Source organism: Lutra lutra, chromosome 7, assembly GCF_902655055.1.
Source record: "Lutra lutra chromosome 7, mLutLut1.2, whole genome shotgun sequence".
In the NCBI taxonomy this organism is placed as follows: Eukaryota; Metazoa; Chordata; class Mammalia; order Carnivora; family Mustelidae; genus Lutra; species Lutra lutra.
In genome coordinates this window covers 114,218,282-114,236,837 of record NC_062284.1, presented here as the reverse complement: position 1 = coordinate 114,236,837, position 18,556 = coordinate 114,218,282, and the positions used below count along the sequence as shown (strand labels likewise).

The following is an 18,556-nucleotide window of genomic DNA, read 5'->3' as shown; positions in this document are numbered from 1 at the left end:
ACACAAAAATTAACTCAAAATAGATCATAAACAGGGGCTCCTGGGTGGCTCAGTGGGTTAAGGCCTCTGCCTTCGGCTCCCGTCGTGATCCCAGGGTTCTGGGATCGAGCCCTACGTCAGGCCCTCTGCTCAGAAGGGAGCCTGCTTCCCTTCCTCTCTCTCTGCCTACCTCTCTGCCTACTTGTGATCTCTGTCTCTCTGTCAAATAAATAAATAATCTTAAAAAAAATAGATCATAAACAAAATGTAAAACCTAAAACTGAAACTTTAGAAGAAAACATAGCAAAAATCACTGTGTCTTTGGCTGGACAAAGAATTTGTAGAGATGACCAAAAGCACCATCAATAAAAGAAAAAAACTCATAGACTGGGCTCCAAAAGCTGCCATGAAGAAACCAATGAACAGACAAGCCAACGATTGGAAGAAAACAATTGCAAATCCTACATCTGATAAAGGACTAGTATCCAGAATATATAAAGAATGCTTACAACTCAGTAACAAGAAAACAACCAATTAAAAAATAGGCAAAAGATCTGACTAGACACTTCACTTAAGAAAATACACAAAAGGGAGTGTGTGGGTGGTTCAGTCAGTTAAGCATCTGACCCTTGATTTTGGCTCAGGTCATGAGGTCAGGGCTGTGGGATGGAGCTGCACCTGGGGCTCCACACTCAGCAGGGAGTCTGCCTGAAGATTTTCTCTCCCTGTCCCTCTGCCCCTCCCCCTGCTCACGCAAAGGCATTCTCTCTTTCTAAGATAAATAAATAAATCTTTAAAAAAAAGAGAGAAAATACACAAATGGCCAGTAAGCACATGAATAGGTGTTCGATATCATTAGTCATTAGAGAAGTGTAATTAAAACTACAATGAAATTGGCAATTCCGCAACAAGCCTGGCTGTGAGAGTGCAGATGGGGTTGCCTATTGTCCCCCAGTGGTGCAAGGGGGAGAAAAAAAAAAAACCAACAATGAAATACCACTCACACCCACTGGAATAGCGAAAGTCAAGAAGATAAACAATACTAAATGTTAGTGAGGATGCGGAGAAACAAACCATCACACTTTGCCAGTGAGAATGTGAAATGGTACAGCCACTTGGGAAAGCAGTCTGGGGGTTTCTTAAAAAGTTCAGCGTATCCATTATCCACTCACTCCTAGTAATCTCCCAAGAGAAACAAAAACCTATGTCCATACAAAGACCTATCCATGAATGTTCATAGCAGCATTATTCCTGCTGGGTGAAAACGAAACAATCTAAGTGTCCATCAACTGAGGAATGGATAAACAAAATGTGCTGCAGCCATACAACGCGATACAAATCCACAGTTAAAAGGAACAAACTACTACTACATGCTACAACACGGGTGAACCTCAAAAACATCGCACTATGTAAAAGAAACCAAACACAAAAGACTACATATTAGATGATCCCACTTATATGAAATGTTTAGAAAAGACAAATATATAGATAGAAGCAGAAAAACAGATGAGTGGGTACCCTAGGCTGAGGATGGAAGCAAGGATTACCTATAAATATGCATGAGGGAAATTTTTAAGGTGATGGAACTGTTCTAAACCTGGACTATAGTGATGACTTACTAGAAAATTACTTGAATTATCCAATTAATAATCGTTGAGGTTTTATAGTGGTTAAATTGTACCTTAATAAAACTGCTTTTGAAATAACCAAATGATTTGTGAAAAAAATTTTCAAGCTCATTAGAAATCAGGAAAATGAAAACTAAGATCATAGATGCCAAAGATGGGCATAAGTTAAGAAATCTGATAATACCAAGGAATGAAGACATGGAGCAAGAAGAATTCCTGAACATCACTGGTAGAAATTCAAACAGGAACAACTGCTCTGGAAAACAATTTGTCCTGATTCTGCAAAGTTGCATTATGCACATATCCTATAACCAGGAAATCACTCCAAGGTAGATACCCTAGACAGGATCCAGATAGTAAATATTTTAGGCTCTACAGACCATGAGATCTTTACCACAACTAACTCAACTCTGCCTTCTATCATATAAACAGCAGCAGACAAAACATAAACAAATCAGCATAGTTGTGTTATAATAAAACTTTGTTTACAAAAACAGACACCAAGCTAGATTTGATCATGGGGCAGTAATTTGACAATCCCTGTCCCAGCGAAATACTTGTACATGTGATGCAGGGGACATGTACAATTTTCAAAGTATTTGTTTATATTAGCCGCAAACTAGAAACAACCCACAAGAAAAAAGATAAATAAATCGTGGCATATTTTCAAAATGGAATATGATACAGCAGGAAAAGGGAATTATACTCCTGTCACCTGACACAACATGGTAAATCTTAGAAGACATTATTAAGTGAAAAAAAAAAATTCTCAGAAGAGATATGATATGAATTAATCACAGAAATGATTTAATAAAGCTCAAAACAAAGCAAAACTAAATAAATGTCATAGCACCTATTTAGGTACATAGACAGTAAAAGAAAACTATAGGGGAAAAAAATTTTAGGAATGGTAAAAATTCAGGACAAAGATTACATCTCAATGAAGGATAAAGATAGGATCAGGGAGAAGCCCACGGTTAGTTTCAATGGTTCTGGTATTGTTCTGGTTCTTATTAAGTCATAGGGTCATAAGACTTCATAACTTACACATGCAGAATATATTTAATCTTATATATATATATATATATATATGTATATATATATATATAATATACATTAAAATTTTGTTAATAAAAGGTAAATAGAAATACTCCCTATAGTCAACTGAAAAAAAATCCCAAAACAACTGAAGAGGCTACCTGTAACTAAAACAGGAAGTACAGAACTGGCCACTAAAATGCAGTCAGAGTATCTGGGCTCCAAGTCCACCAAGCAGATCATGACAAAACACCAACGTGGCTGGTAACTAACACTTGGATTCAGAAAGAATTGACAAATGCCAAGTGAAAAAGTATTAAAAAGTATTCTAAAACATTTTTTTAAATTAGTTGTTAGTTAATCTTAAGTTCAGTTTTTGCTATTTAAGTAACTTTATAACTGTAGAACACTGCCGTTACAAACTCACTTGAAGAGGTCCCGCTAGAGTGCAAAAAGATTACGTATAGTAAGATTCTGGCGCCATCTGGTGGCAGTACCCTGCAACAGCAGGGGGGGTTGTTTCTTTGAAAGATTCGCTCACTCATATATCAACTATCTAATAGGCATCCTCCAAGCATAGCACACACATATTTTTAAACCTTTCTTAGAAGACAGGACATAAAATAAGGTATAGTATCTAAAACAGAATGCCCATTTTCAAGAAAAAAATCTACACTGGAATTCATGACTATGAGAATGTCAGAGTTTGCTCTTGTTTGCTTAAAATATCTAAGCCCCTAGAAGTCTCAGGCAAGAAGTTCTTCAGGAGTATCCTGGTAAGTGCGTGAGTTACCACACTGGACCAGTAAGCACGCCAATGCAGCATGCAGGAAAGAAGTGTGGTAGTTTCTAAATATCTTCAATCTCACTATGGAAAACAATATAGAGGTTCCTCAAAACAATTAAAAATAGATTTACATACAACTCAGAAATTCCACTTCCGGATATATACCCAAAGGAAGTAAAAACTATTTCTTCAAGATACCTGCACTCCAATGATTATCATAGTAGTATTCTCAATAGCCAAGATATGTTAACAACCTAAATGTCCATCACAGGTGAATGGATTTAAAAATGCAGCATTTAAGCAATGACCACAAGAGCCAATTATGGAAAGAGCCTAGATGCTCATTGACAGATGAATGGATAAAGAAGATGTGGTATAGATACACAGTGGAATACTATGCAGCCATCGAAAAATGAAATCTTGCCATTTGCAACAAGGTGGCTGGAACTAGAAGGTATTATGCTAAGCAAAGTAAGTCAATCAGAGAAAGACAATTATCATATGATCTCACTGATATGAGGAATTTGAGAAACAAGACAGAGTATCATAGGTGAAGAGAGGGAAAAATGAAGATGAAACCAGAAAGGGAGACAAACCATAAGATACTCTTAATCTCAGGAAACAAACTGAGGGTTGCTGGAGGGGAGGGGTTTGGAGGGATGGAGCAGCTGGGTGGATGGACATTGGGGAGGGTGTGTGCTATGGTGAGTGCTCCGAATTGTGTAAGACTGATGATTCACAGACCTGTACCCCTGAAACAAATAACATTATTTGTAACATTAATAACATTTATTAACATTATGTTAATAAAAATAATAATAATAAATGGGGCATATATACACAATGGAAAATTACTCAGTCATGAGGAAGATAACCTCCCATGAGCAGCAACATGAACGGACCCTAAGCACATTACACTACGTAAGTCAGAGAAAGAAACATACTATACAGTATCAGTTACATGTGGAATCTAAAAAGTTAAATCTGTAAAATTAAAAAGGCAGTTAAAAAGGCGTGGGGTGCGGAGATAAGAGTGATGGTGGTTGGGGCACCCAGGTGGCTCAACTGGTTAAGCAACTGACTCTTGATCTCAGCTCAGGTCACAATCTCAGGGTCTTAGAGACTGAGCCGCGCATCAGGGTCCACCCTCAGGACAGCCTCTACTTGAGATTCTTTCCCTCTGCCCCTCATCCCCCTCCCAGCTCACCTGTGTCCTCTCTCTTGCTCTAAAATAAATAAATATTTTTTTTAAAAAAAGTGATGGTGTTTAACAGTACAAACTCGTAATGAAAAGTAAATAAGCCACAGTGCTCTAATGCAGTCTAATGAATATAGACAGTAATATTATACTATAATTATGTGGTAAATATTGCTACATCAGCAATCATATTATAATATACAAATGTATTAAAGCAACATTGGTTAAGTGTCCAACTCTTGATTTTTGGCTCAGGCATGATCTCAGGGCTGTGAGATCAAGCCCCACATGGACCCTGCTTTAGATTCTCTCTCCTCCTCTCCCACTGCCCCTCCCCCTTTCCCCTCTCTAAAAAAAAGAAATGTCCTTGAATTCTTGACACTTCTTTCAAAAAGTAGAGCCAATTTTCCCTTTCCTTGAATGTGAGCTGTACTTAATGACATGCTTCTTAAGAAGACAATGTGGCAGAAGTTAATGGTGTGTAACTTCCACAACTAAACCATCAAAGGTTTTGCCACTTCCATCTTGCCTTCTTTTGGATTACTCACCCAGGGGGAAGTCAACCACCATGTCCTGAGGAACTCAAGCAGCCTGTGGAGAGCCTCTTTGGAGAGGAACTGTGACCTCCTACCAAGAACCAGTATCAACTTCCCAGTTACATGAGTGAGCCCTCTTGGAAATATCCTCCAGCCCCACCACGCCTTCAAGACACTGCATCCCTCACCGACATCTCTGAGTTAAGCCACTCCCAAAGAAACAGAAATAGTAAGTATCACTTGTCGTTTTAAGTCACTTCATTTTGAAGTAATTTGTTGTGCAACAACGCATAACCAACACAGCCTATCACATCCTAGAACCAAATCTTATCTACAACAGAAACTAAAAATAGCTCACTTCAGTTTAATACCATGATTTGCCCACATGTTAATAAAATTTCAAATTTTCCTTCCTCATACACTAAGTACTGTTCCTTTTTTAATTCCCTCAAATCGCTTCATGCTATTTCATAATATTCATCAGTTTCTAAGTTAATTTTAAGAAACAGCAACCGAAGCAGACTTCAGGTGGTCAGCAAGGACTGTTCTGAATATCTTTATTTTTTGAAAAGCAACTATACTAGGTCCTGAGTGGAGAACCATGCCCTTGAGGTATGAACTAATCTATGTTTCTCAACTAAACTTTTTCTCCTGGCTCTGAACGTTACAGGCCAGTGGGAGATTTGGAAAGTTTCTCCTTTACCTCTGTGAGGGATCCACAAGCCACACCACCATGCAGGGCTTCATCCAATGCAGAAAGGGTTGTGGCTAAGAACGCTGGGGAGAGGGGAGCAGACATCTGCATCTTCATCCCATAAGCCTGAACAAGAAAAAGAAGACGTTCTTTTCAATCTCCATGTCTATTCAAAACCAGAAACCCACTCCAAACCTCAGTTTCTAGCAGCTGGAACCCCAATCCATCTCTCTTTTCCTCCAACATTTATTTGTTTAATGAATATTTAGTCCATGCCAGAGACTATGCCAGACTATCCTATATGATAGAGAAGACAGAGGCCCTGCCCTCATGGTACCTATGGTCACCCAGCAGTCGAAATTAGGACTGGAAACTAGGCGATTACAATACAGATATCAGAGACACCATGACAGGGAGAGTGGACTCCCAGAGACAGTATATACCTCATCTATGCATTCTGTGATCCAGGAAGACTTCAGGAGGAGCTGGATGTCTGAGCTAAGAGGTGAAATAGCCGTTAAGCAAAGGAAATGCACATACTCCTGCCAAAGAGCCAGAACACACAGAGAAAGGGAGAAAATGGAAACTAAGAGAAACTACAAAAAATAAAAAGAGTTAGAATGGTTGAAAGATGGCGTGTGGTGACCAGCGGGGCCGGTGATGGGGCTAGAGAAATAAACAGGTGCCAAATCACGAGGAAGAGCCTCGTTGAAGTCTGGGGTCAATGTGGAAAGCAAGAAGGAATGGCGCGCTCAAGTTATCTTTGCAAACCAAGGTTGGTCTGTGAAGAATAGCTTGCAGGTAGGGATGGTAACCTGAGAAACGGCCCCCCCAAGAACTGTCTGCACCAAATCCTTGGAACCTGTGAATGTTACCTTCCTCTGAAAAAGGGCCTTTAAAATGTGATTAGGGGCGCCTGGGTGGCTCAGTGGGTTAAAGCCTCTGCCTTTGGCCCAGGGTCCTGGGATCGAGCCCCACATCAGGCTGTCTGCTCCACAGGGAGCCTGCTTCCTCTTCTCTCTCTCTCTGCCTACCTCTCTGCCTACTTGTGATCTCTGTCTGTCAAATAAATAAATAAAATCTTTTAAAAATAAATAAATAAATAAATAAATAAATAAAATGTGATTAATGTGATTACATACCTAGCAATGTTTAAGAACACTTACCTCTACAATTTCTAACATTTTTTTTAAAGGTTTTATTTATGTATTTGACAGACAGAGATCACAAGTAGGCAGAGAGGCAGGCAGAGAGAGGGGAAGGGAAGCAGGCTCCCCGCTGAGCAGAGAGCCCGATGCGAGGCTCGATCCCAGGACCCTGGGATCACGACCTGAGCCGAAGGCAGAGGCTTTAACCCACTGAGCCACCCAGGCGCCCCTACAATTTCTAACATTAAAAATTACTACTATTTTGTGAGATTAAGAGTCACTTAACTATTTTATCAAATTGCCCAAATAAACTGAGGTCAAGCCATAGAACAGTAATTATTCCTTCCTTCCTTCATTCATTTATTTTCAACAAATACGGAGTACTTACTACATGCCATATACTATGATAAACTATGGGAACAGAAACAGTTTCTAACCACTTCCAGTTTACAACTTAATAAATCTATATATCAAATCCAAGGCCCTTCTGCTTCTGTGAAGATGTAGGAAAACCAGCATATTAATATTTGTAAGCGACAAATGTGCCCACTTCTGTCCAGTCTCACCTATTAAATTCTTAGATCATTTAAACCATGGATTATCACATTTTTCTAAGGCTATACTCAGGTACACTTAAAAAAAAAAAAAAAGAAAAGAAAAACTACAGAAAAAAGTCATGTGGTATACATCTGATTTAGAAATACCTGAATATTGTCTACAACATATCATCAGGCTATTGCCTGGTAGGTAGGCTTGGAGACATTTTATCAAACGTACAAAGGCTGTCCAATCTGTCAACATTAAAGTACTTCCTTTGCCACTATAAGAACACTAATCACTAGAATAATAGAATTAGTGACACATATAAAAAAGACTAAAATGAAGGAACAGGATAAGATAGGATAGTATGTATACAATATCAGAGATGATAGTATGTATATAAATGAAACAAAAAGGAGTATTTTGGTATGCCACTTCACCAGTTTTTCTTCTATGGTGGTGGCTGCTTCTTCTCAGACGCATCATTACTTCATCTGATTTTAAAGTGTTGGCTTCACTCAGGACTTGGTCTTACGCTTATCTCATTGTCATATTTACACTGAGGACTCCCAAACACAAACTGCTCAACAGACCTCTCCTTCAGATAGCAGGTCCGAGTACTGAACTGCCTGCTTCGTATCCCCACTCAATGCTTCATAAGCCCCTTACATTCAACAAGTACTAAATTAAATCATGATCTGCCTCCATCAAGTCTGATCCTTTTTCCAGCATTCCTTATCTCAGGAAGTGGTACTACCCAGTTTCCCAAAGCAAAAAAAATCAAGGACTCATCTGTCACTTTCCTGTATTTCACCACTACCCACTGGCAAACAATCACCAAGCCTACTCATTCTGCCTCCTAAATAGCTCTCATAACAACACACATAATGCCATCTGCACTGACACCACTCGAAAAACGCTCATCAGAACCACTTTCTGTCTGGAATATAGGAGTAGATACCTAAGTGGTCTTCACGAATATTTTTCTGCTCCTTTCCAATCACTTATCTGTGTTCAAGACTGAGTTGTTGTGGGGGTTTTTTTCTCATTAAATTTTTGTTTTAATGGGTCTCAAAATTCTGTAACAGATTTTTGGTCATGTTGTTTTCATTAAAAAGTACTGATTTTTAAAAATTAATAATAAAACCACACACAAAAAAACACAAATGGTCCTCAAAACATTCTCCTTTCCTTCTGAAGGTTTTATGATGAACTGTTATCAATAACTAGTCTTTTACTATTAATTGACCAATTGACACAAAGAGTTCCGAGACCATTCTTCCACCACTGATTAAGACTGGACTGGCAGGTACTGGGCATAATACTCATTTAGCCTTCTGAGCTTTCTGGGCAGACTTGGTGACCTTGCCAGCTCCAGCTGCCTTCTTGTCCACTGCTCTGATGACACCCACAGCAACCATCTGTCTTATGTCACCAACAGTAAAATGGTCCAGAGGAGGATAATGAAGTTCTTAACACGCACAGGCTTGCCAGGAACCATATCAACGATGGCAGCATCACCAGATTTCAAGAACTTGGAACCATCTTCCAGCTTTTTCCCATAATGATGATCTATCTTCTTCAGCTCAGTAAACTTGCAAGCAATGTGAGCTGTGTGACAATCCAGTACAGGTGCATATCCAGCACTGATTTGGCCTAGATGGTTCAGGATAATCACCTGAGCTGTGAAGCCAGCTGCTTCCACAGGTGGGTCATTTTTGCTGTCACCAGGCACATTGCCATGATGAACATCTTTGACAGATACGTCATTCTTTTTTATTTTTTTTTTTTTTGTTTTTGTTTTATTTGAGAGAAAGTGAGAGAGACAGAAATAGAGAGAACACAAGCAGCGGGGAGAGAGAGAAACAGACTCCCCTTTGAGCAGGGAACCTGACATGGGGTTTGATCCCAGAACCCTGGGATCATGACCTGAGCCAAAGGCAGACACTCAACCAACTGTGCCATGCAGGTGCCCCCAGATACCTTGTTCTTGACATTGAAGCCCACACCGTCCCCAGGAAGAGCCTCATTCAAAGTTTCATGCTGCATTTCAAAAGACTTTACTTCAGTGGTAACACCAACCAGAGCAAAGGTGACCACCATGCCAGGTTTAAGAACACCAGTCTCCACTCGGTCCACAAGGACAGTACCAATACCACCAATTTTGTAGATATTGTGGAGAGGCAAACACAAGGGCTTGTGGTTCCAGAAGTGCAATCCAGAGCTTCAGGCAATGTGGTTCCACTGGCATTCCCATCTTTAGGGTGAATTTCCGTCCTTTGAACCGAGGCATGTCAGCACTTGGCTCCAGCATGTTGTTACCATTCCAACAAAAAATTGCCACAAATGCTACTATGTCGGGATTGTAGCCAATTTTCTTTTTTTTTTTCTTTTTAAGAGTTTTTTTTTTTTTTTAAGATTTTGTTTTTTGTCAGAGAGAGAGAGAGAGAGAAATCACAAGCAGAGGGAGTGGCAGGCAGAGAGAGAAGCAGGGTCCCCGCTGAGCAAGGAGCCCCATGTGGGGCACGATCCCAGGCCCTGGGATCATGACCTGAGCTGAAAGCAGCCGCCTAACCAACTGAGCCACCCAGGCGCCCCTGTAGGCAATTTTCTTAATATAGGTGCTGACTTCCTCAACGATTTCCTCGTATCTCTTCTGGCTGTAGGGTGGCTTACTGGAACCCAGTTTGTTAACACCAACATTAGTTTGTTTTACACCCAGTGTGTAAGCCAGAAGGGCTTGCTCACGGATCTGCCCATTCTTGGAGACACCTGCTTCAAATTCACCAACAACCGGGCGCCTGCGTGGCTCAGTTGGTTGATCAACTGTCTTCAACTCGGGTCATGATTCTGGAGTCCTGGGATCGAGTCCTGCATCGGGCTCCCTGCTCAGCGGAGGGTCTGCTTCTCCCTCTGACCTTCCCCCCTCACACTCACTCTCTCTCATTCTCTCTCTCTCGAATAAATAAATAAAATCTTCTAAAAAAAAAAAATTCACCAACAGCAGCAGCAACAATCAGGACAGCACAGTCAGCCTGAAATGTGCCAGGAATCTTGTTTTTTTATAAAGTCCCTGTGTAAGACTGAGCTTTTTTTTTTTTTTTTTTTTTAGAAATTGAAGATTTTATTTATTTATTTGACAGAGAGATCACAAGTAGGCAGAGAGGCAGGCAGAGAGAGAGGAAGGGAAGCAGGCTCCCTGCTGTGCAGACAGCCCGATGCGGGGCTCGATCCCAGGACCCTGGGATCATGACCTGAGCCGAAGGCAGCGGCTTAACCCACTGAGCCACCCAGGCGCCCCATAAGACTGAGCTTTTAAAAACACAGATCATACCCTTTTAGGACTTTTTATTGCTCTCAGAATAAAGTTCAAAATCCTTTACATGTCTGCAGGCCCCATGATCTGACTCCTGCTTGCTTCTCTGACTTCATCTCTGAGGTCAATCTGCTCCTCACCGCTTTGTTCATCACATCAGCCTGATGTTACTGCCCGGAAATGCCATCCTCCCTCTCTCACAGGGCCTTTACACATCCTGGTCCCCCTGCCTACAGACTCCTCCATGCTCACCTTCTTCCTGACTTTGCCTATCTCTCCCCTATTCATCATCCTTCAGGTTTTAGCTAAAGTGTCACTTCCTAGTGGGAGCCCTTCCTAGCCCTGGAACTAGGTAATGAACCCTGTTCTTAAGTTTCAGAGTTTTTTATACTTTTCCTTGGTAGGACTTATCATTATTACAAATAACTGTTTATGTACTTATATGTGTAATGTTTGACTTCTCCCACTGGACTGTAAGCTGCATGAGGGCAGGATGTTACCACGTTCACTACAAGATCCCCAGGACCTAACAAGAGTACATGCTACATGTCTGGCCCTCAATAAATACCAGTTAAAGGAATATATCAATGAACAAAAATATATTCCCTGGAAAAATGTACTGAAGCTAAGCCAATGTTTACAGCAAGACTCAAATCTAGAGAATGCTATAGAAGTGAACATACAACAAAGGAGAAAGACGGTTTCTAGAGCAGGCATCTGGAATGGTACTGATACCTTAGATGAAATGGTAGCAGAAGTGGAGACGAAAAGTGAATTTCCTGCCCATGCTCTCTTTAATTCTCTAACTAGAAATACGCCATATATGTTGACCAAACAGAATGACACATGCCAAACTAAAACACTTTCTTGGTGCTTTACAAGCTTCAAAATAGTAACAAGTTAATTGAACCTAGTCACAGCAACATCACTTACTATTTTAGCTCTCCTCCTTCTCCCATAAAACGAAGTGAGCTGTTCAAGGCTTGGAGGTCAATGACAAAGCTAAGACGTGCCAATACCTATCTCCAATTCTAATTCTTCTGACTACTCTGCCTATGAGGTATATTCTTAGATCACAAGCTAAATCCGAACAAAAGAAAATACTTCATCTATTCATTAATTTCACAAATTTCAAATGACACTAACATCCCTTCCTTCATACTTCATAGAATTGAACTCCACTTTTTTGCTCAGTGGTTAACAAATTTCAGTATAAGATATAAGGTAAGTAATCTATAATTCACCTAAATAAATACATTTATAAAGCACTAAACAGACTTCCAGGCACTCTTATTCTGGGAAAACAATATCTTTTCTACCATGCACCAAATCTACATGTTGAAAAGCTGAAGTTATGAGACAGAAAGTATAAAATAATTGTACCACTTGACAAGGATTTGTTATAAAAGACTTTAACTCTTCTCAAGGGTGAGTGAAGTTTTTGGGTGTCTAGGTGGCTCAGTTGGTTAAGCAGCTGCCTTCAACTCAGGTCATGATCTCAGAATCCTGGGATCGAGCCCCACTCAGGCTCTGTACTCCACAATGAGTCTGCTTCTGCCTCTCCCTCTGTCCTTCTTCCCAGCTCATGCTTGCTCTCCCCCTCTCTCTGTCTCTTCTCTCTCTCTCTCTCAAATAAATAAAATCTAAAAAAAAAAAAAGAGCGAACAAAGTTTTTAAGTATTATCTAATCAATAAGCAAGTAGAAACCCCGTATGTGTACTTTATGATGTAGAGTGATGATTATAATAGTATTACAGAGACTGGAACATTCTAAAATTAGGAGGATATTATAATTTAACCATGAGGTCCACAAATTCTACCCAAACAAAAGACACAGATGTCCTTTTGAAATATCACTATTAGCTACAGGGGAAAAAAAACTTCCTGTTGCTTCCTCATTCCCATAATTAGGAACTGTCTCCCATGAGTTTATAAACTATATAAATTTTTCACATATTCTCATTAAAGGACTAACTTAATGGTGTGAGTCAATATTTTTGAGGTGTTCATCTCTATTTTTGCTTTTGCCTCATCCCAAATAGGATTCTATTTTTTTTTAAGATTTATTTATTTCAGAGAGTGAGCACGCAGAGGCAGATGGAGCGAGAGGCTCAAGCAGACTCCACACTGAGAGTAGAGCCCAACACAGTGGCTCAATCTCATGACCCTGAGCTTATGACCTGAGCCAAAACCAAGAGTTGGTTGCTTAACCAACTGTGCCCCCCAGGCACTCCCCAAAAAAGATTTCCAATGAGATTAAGAATCATCTCAAAAATCATAACCAAATCATAGAAAAATACATATATATATACCGTTTGCATCTGTGGGGCACAGGCCCTGCTGACCATACATAGAAGTTCATGGACACCTCTATAACTAAGGCCGGTCATCTTCATAAGCTCCAGTGGGGAAAGACATAAAAAGTCCTAAAGAGACATAAAATGACTATTAAAACATATATGTGCAACAAAGATACTGGAATTAAAAAGAAACTTTTAATGGACACTATCCATGTATAGATAAAGCGTAGTTTGTTGTAGATCACAGGTTTATATGTTTCTTATAGTATTGCCCCCTATATACCTTAACTGAAAGATATGATGCCATAAACTTACCTTCTAATCCTCCAATTTACTTAGCATATATCAGAGGACACATCAAGTGACATCACATAGCAGCAGCCTCCAACCCAGGTATATATGAGCACTGCCCTGTGCTGGAGTTTGGGCACAGACACCAGAAAGTTCAGGTTGAAACAGATTTCTTACTAAGCTATAAGATCCTTCAGAGGAAGTATTTAATCATTGAGACAATAAAACTGACTATGGAATGAAATGTTAAGTCTCATACTTTTAAGAGTGTTTTCAAGTATGAACATGAGGATTATTAAATATATTAAGAAGAAACAAAAACACCATTAACACACAAAGCAATTTTTTTTTAAATTGTAGCATACTCTGAAAATCTGTCTTATTAAGGATTAAATCTTAACATAAAACCTTATTTAACCCAAGAGGGATCTGCTTCACTATTGTGCTTAAAAATGCAACATCTGGGGGCGCCTGGGTGGCTCAGTGGGTTAAGCCGCTGCCTTCGGCTCAGGTCATGATCTCAGAGTCCTGGGATCGAGCCCCGCGTCGGGCTCTCTGCTCAGCGGGGAGCCTGCTTCCTCCTCTCTCTGCCTGCCTCTCTGCCTGCTTGTGATCTCTCTGTCAAATAAATAAATAAAATCTTAAAAAAAAAAAAAATGCAACATCTGGGGTGCCTGAGTGGCTCAGTGGGTTAAGTCTCTGCCTTCAGCTCCAGTCACGATCTCGGGGTCCTGGGATCAAGCCCTGCATCGGGCTCTCTGCTCAGCGGGGAGCCTGCTTCCCCCCTCTCTCTGCCTACTTGTGATCTCTCTCTTTGTTAAATAATAAAATCTTTTAAAAAAAAATGCAACATCTGCTCTATCCATTTCTCTCATTCAGTGATAGGAAAATTATCCTCTTGCTGGCAAGAGACATTATCCATTTTTAATACCATCTCCTCATCTAAGTCCTATTTCTTACATCACTGCAAAGTTTCTCTCAAGTGGATGAAACTTCTATAGAATCCCAAATAAATGGCATGAGTATACTTAACAGTATGCTATAAGCATTCTCCCCGACCCAAAATGAAAACATAGTGGAATCTGGATAAATGAAATCACATTTGAAAATACAACGTTAGTGGCCTTTTACTTTATATTATTATTTTTTAAGATTTTATTTATTTATTTGACAGAGAGAGAGACAGCATGATGTAGAGTGATGATTATAAAAGTTAGTATTACAGAGACAGGAACATTCTAAAATTAGGAGCATATTATAATTTAACCATGAGAGGGAACACAAGCAAGGGGAGTGTGAGAGGGAGAAGTAGGCTCCCTGCTGAGCAGGGAGCCCAATGTGGGCCTCAATCCCAAGACCCTGGGATCATGACCTGAGTCGAAGGCAGACGACCAACATCTGAGCTACCCAGGCGTCCCGTAGCCTGTTATTTTAAATTAGCCTCTGGAGAAGCACTGTCATTTATCTTTTTTTTTTTTTTAAGAAAGTTAAATTTTCATATTTCAGGCTTATTTTGGAGTTATTAACATATATCTATAATTAATTTGTACTTCAATTTTCTCCAAGAGAAAAAGTACATAAATTTTACCTGACAGGTAACAATCTGATATCTGTTCAGACGGTCACACAGCTCTTGTGATAATCCCACTCGTCTGAGTTTCTTGCTACCCATGCCTAAGGACCTGATGCAGATGCAGCAGGAAAAGGACCCTGAAAAGAACTGGAAAAGGGCATAATCAATAGTAGATAGGCTATCCAAAACACACTACAAAATAAAAACTCTTCAAGCTTCTCCAGATGCAAAATGAAATGTATAGTACTTAAAATATTACTGATAAAATAAAGAATGGCTACAGAATCTTTCTAAAGGTCTACCAAACATCCACACAGAGAAACAAAACAACATAAAAATGTGCATCTCACACAATTCTTTGGTATTTCTTACATTAATATAAGGACACCACTTCTCATTTGTTTAGCATCTTAAGATTTTCAGTGCATTTATAAATTTTATTTGGATACGTAATTAATCCTCAAGGAGTATTTCCAAGCACTCCTTAGAAAGCCTTTACTTTCACTGCACTGTAACAACAATAAATCTACTGTGCACCTACTAGGTACCAGATACTGTTCCAGAGCTTTACATAAATTATCACATTTAATCTTCTCAACAGCCCTATAAGAAAGTCTGATTAATTATCCAGTTTTTACATATGAGAACATCAAAGACTAGAAATGTTAGCTATTCCATTGTCATCAGAAAAAGTTAATGGTGGGTCCAAAATTTCAACTCAGGAAGTCTGACTCTAAGGCTTATCCTCTTAACCATTTCACCCTACTACAAGCCCATAATCATATTTAACTTCTTTTTCTACGAGGCAGAGCGAACCTCTGATTCAGATGAGATTTTATTATTTCAGGTCTTATTTACAAACTGAAAATGTCTTTATTGTTTTAGCTGCTCACATTCTCACATGCAATTAAATTTCACTCTTGTTGTTGAACCTCACTGGGGCTAAATGAGACTCGTGAAATATTTGCCTTCAGAGAACTAGAATACAATCACTGTGATTCCTTTCATAATGCATGCAAAGGAGAGGTTCTGTTATCTCACTGAGATGGCAAGATGTCCTTTGAGTAGAGTAGAAAGAGAAACTCTTCATTGTTCCAGGCAATAAGGCAATATAGTTATCAGAAAAGAAGTAACAGTCTGGAACAAAATCACACAGTACTGATAGTGTAGATACCAGTTTATTTCCAATATCATGGCCCAAATTTCTACATAACATCTAAATTCTCTGAATCAAATGAACTCTCTCCCTCCCTTTCTCTCCCTCTTCTTCCTGCCTTTCTCTCTCTCTCTCTCTCTCTCTCTCTCTCTCTCCACACACACACACACACACACACACACACACACACCCCTCCCAAACACAAAATACATTCCTCTCATTCTCCAGTGGGAGTTTGTCAGTATTGATTTGTTTCCCAAATAGTTTACCAAGTGATATCTGCTGTGTCATTTCCTAGTGTCTTTACAGATCAGATAGTTCTGAGCAATAACACCATTTAGACCGATAAATTCAATCAAAAAGGAGAACCCAAACTTCCTGGCCTTTTACAATAACCAACTCTGCTATCTCAGCCTCATTAGGGCCACTCCCATCATCATATCCATACTGCCTCCGGTTAGTCCTTGACTATCAAAAAAAAAAAAAAAAAATCCATTCATTTGCTCCTTCCACACCTCCTTAATCACACACTCTGTGAGTCCTGGGGTACAAGAATCATCTAAGCATATTCCTTACCCTTTGGGAACACGCAGTAAAAGATGAAAAGAGATGTATACACAAATAATTACAGTCGTGCAGTAAGTATTGTCATTGATTTTTAAATGTGCTATGGAAGCCGACAGGAAAAAGCACCAAACTGGTCTGCAAGGGTCAGGTCAGTACCACAATCCTGCCACAAATCCTGAAAATTTGCTCCAATCCTGTCACTGTCCACCTTTAAAACTACCCATGAGACCATTAGACCCTGGGATAAATTCCACACTTCTTAAGATCGCATAAAGACCCTTCATCAACTGGTCTCTCACTTCCCTCTCATTCATGTATCTGATTGCAAGGTCCAGACCTCGGCTTTCCTGGCAGCTACTTCATCTCCTGGTGTCTGTGCTTCCTCATCTGTAAAACAAAGGTAATTCGAGTATCTACCTCTTAAGAATGTAGTGAAAGGTTAAGGGATTTGGTGCCTGACACACAGAGCTATCAATACAGGCAGCAAAACGTCATTTGCTGCCTCACTTACCAGCTCTCCAGCCACGAGAGATTGGTAGGTTGCACAAAAGTCAGTTAGTCCTGACTCCTTGACTTTCCTCCACAAAGCCTGCCCCCAACTCACTCTCTTCCTCTCCAATGTTCTCATCATATTTTGTACATATTTGTTGGATAATCCTATTAACGTATTATTACAGCTTGCGTGTTTGTTTCTTCCACCAGAGACTTAAATTCCTGCTGTGTGTGCGCGCACGTGCCCACACCTGTGAACAGGAGTGAGGGAAGCAATTCCATCCTGAAGACTGAAACCCTCCCTCCTCAACAAAGTAAAAATCCTCACGTAAGATGTTCAATGAAAACAGTTACGTAATGATAACAGCTCATATTTATTGAGCCCTTATTACGTGCCAAGTACTGTTCCAAGAGCTTCGATCCGATGTTTTCCCTCACTTTTCAGACTAAGGATACTGAGGTATTGAGTTGAAAAATTTGTGCAAAGTCTATCAGCGGGCAAATGGTTGAGTCCGCATTCCAATCCAGAGATCGAACTCCTCGCTTTAACTACGTCTTCTTCAACACCACCAGCAGGCGAGCAGACCCTAAACTTCGCTTAATGATGGGCTCCCCTGCCGAGACCCCAAACAGCATCAAGAGGCGAAAATGTCACCCGAATCCCCTAAAAATAACTTTTGCCAACAAGGAGCAGTTTCCCAGCATCTCCCACAAAAGAAAGCCAGAAGCCCCCAGATCAGCGGCGGGGTTCCTGTTAAGATACCTATAGGCCTAGGGGAGTGTACTGGACCAAAGAGAGATTCACCCCTACCCCGAAATCAGCAACACAGAGAGGGGCCCAAAGAAGGAGCAGAAAATATTGAGCGCATCCCATTTCCCCACAAACGCCCCCCACATGAAACTTTCCAGTACCGGGTCTGTGGCATCCAACTTTCAAAGTTTCCCCCACCCCTCACAGTTCCCCGCGGAAAGCGCCGCAAAGCAACAACCCAAATGCTGACTGGGTCATCGCTCTGGCGAAATATCCAATCAGAGGTAGGAAGAGAGCACCAGGTTAGCTCCCCTGCTTGCTGGGAATTGTAGTTCTCACTACAATCAGTCAAAGAGTTCCAGTCAGTTTCTCGTTACAGTGGTTATCAAGGTCCTGTAGAGGAACAGCAGCAAGGAGTGAAAGAAGCCAGGAAAAACCTTGCTTGGAATTGTCTCTTTTCTTTGTTTTGTCATTACATTTATAAAATGTGTAATGGACCAGAGAGACATGTTAATTTTCAGGGAATAAAAACCCATCTACCCTAGAAGAGGTTTTGAAAGAG

The 18,556-nt window shown here is 40.2% G+C and overlaps 1 protein-coding gene across 7 annotated transcripts in view; it reads right to left on the bottom strand.

Annotated features, from left to right (window-relative positions):
• The window catches only part of RAD51B (RAD51 paralog B), a 680,659-nt gene extending 662,282 nt beyond the window's left edge, over positions 1-18,377 (bottom strand). For 6 of the 7 annotated variants that reach the window (XR_007128523.1, XR_007128524.1, XM_047735891.1 and 3 more), the window contains exons 1-3: positions 15,044-15,175; positions 13,177-13,290; positions 5,870-5,986 (exon numbers count right to left, since the gene is read on the bottom strand). Coding sequence is in view for 5 of the 7 variants with exons in the window: in XM_047735891.1 (XP_047591847.1) it covers positions 5,870-5,986; positions 13,177-13,290; positions 15,044-15,127 (315 nt within the window). In the remaining 2 variants the exon portion in view is untranslated. Of the gene's footprint in view, positions 1-5,869; positions 5,987-13,176; positions 13,291-15,043; positions 15,176-18,155 lie in introns of those variants that run through there. The other variant, XM_047735892.1, reaches the window with a different exon arrangement.
• Positions 18,378-18,556: the final 179 nt, after the last annotated feature.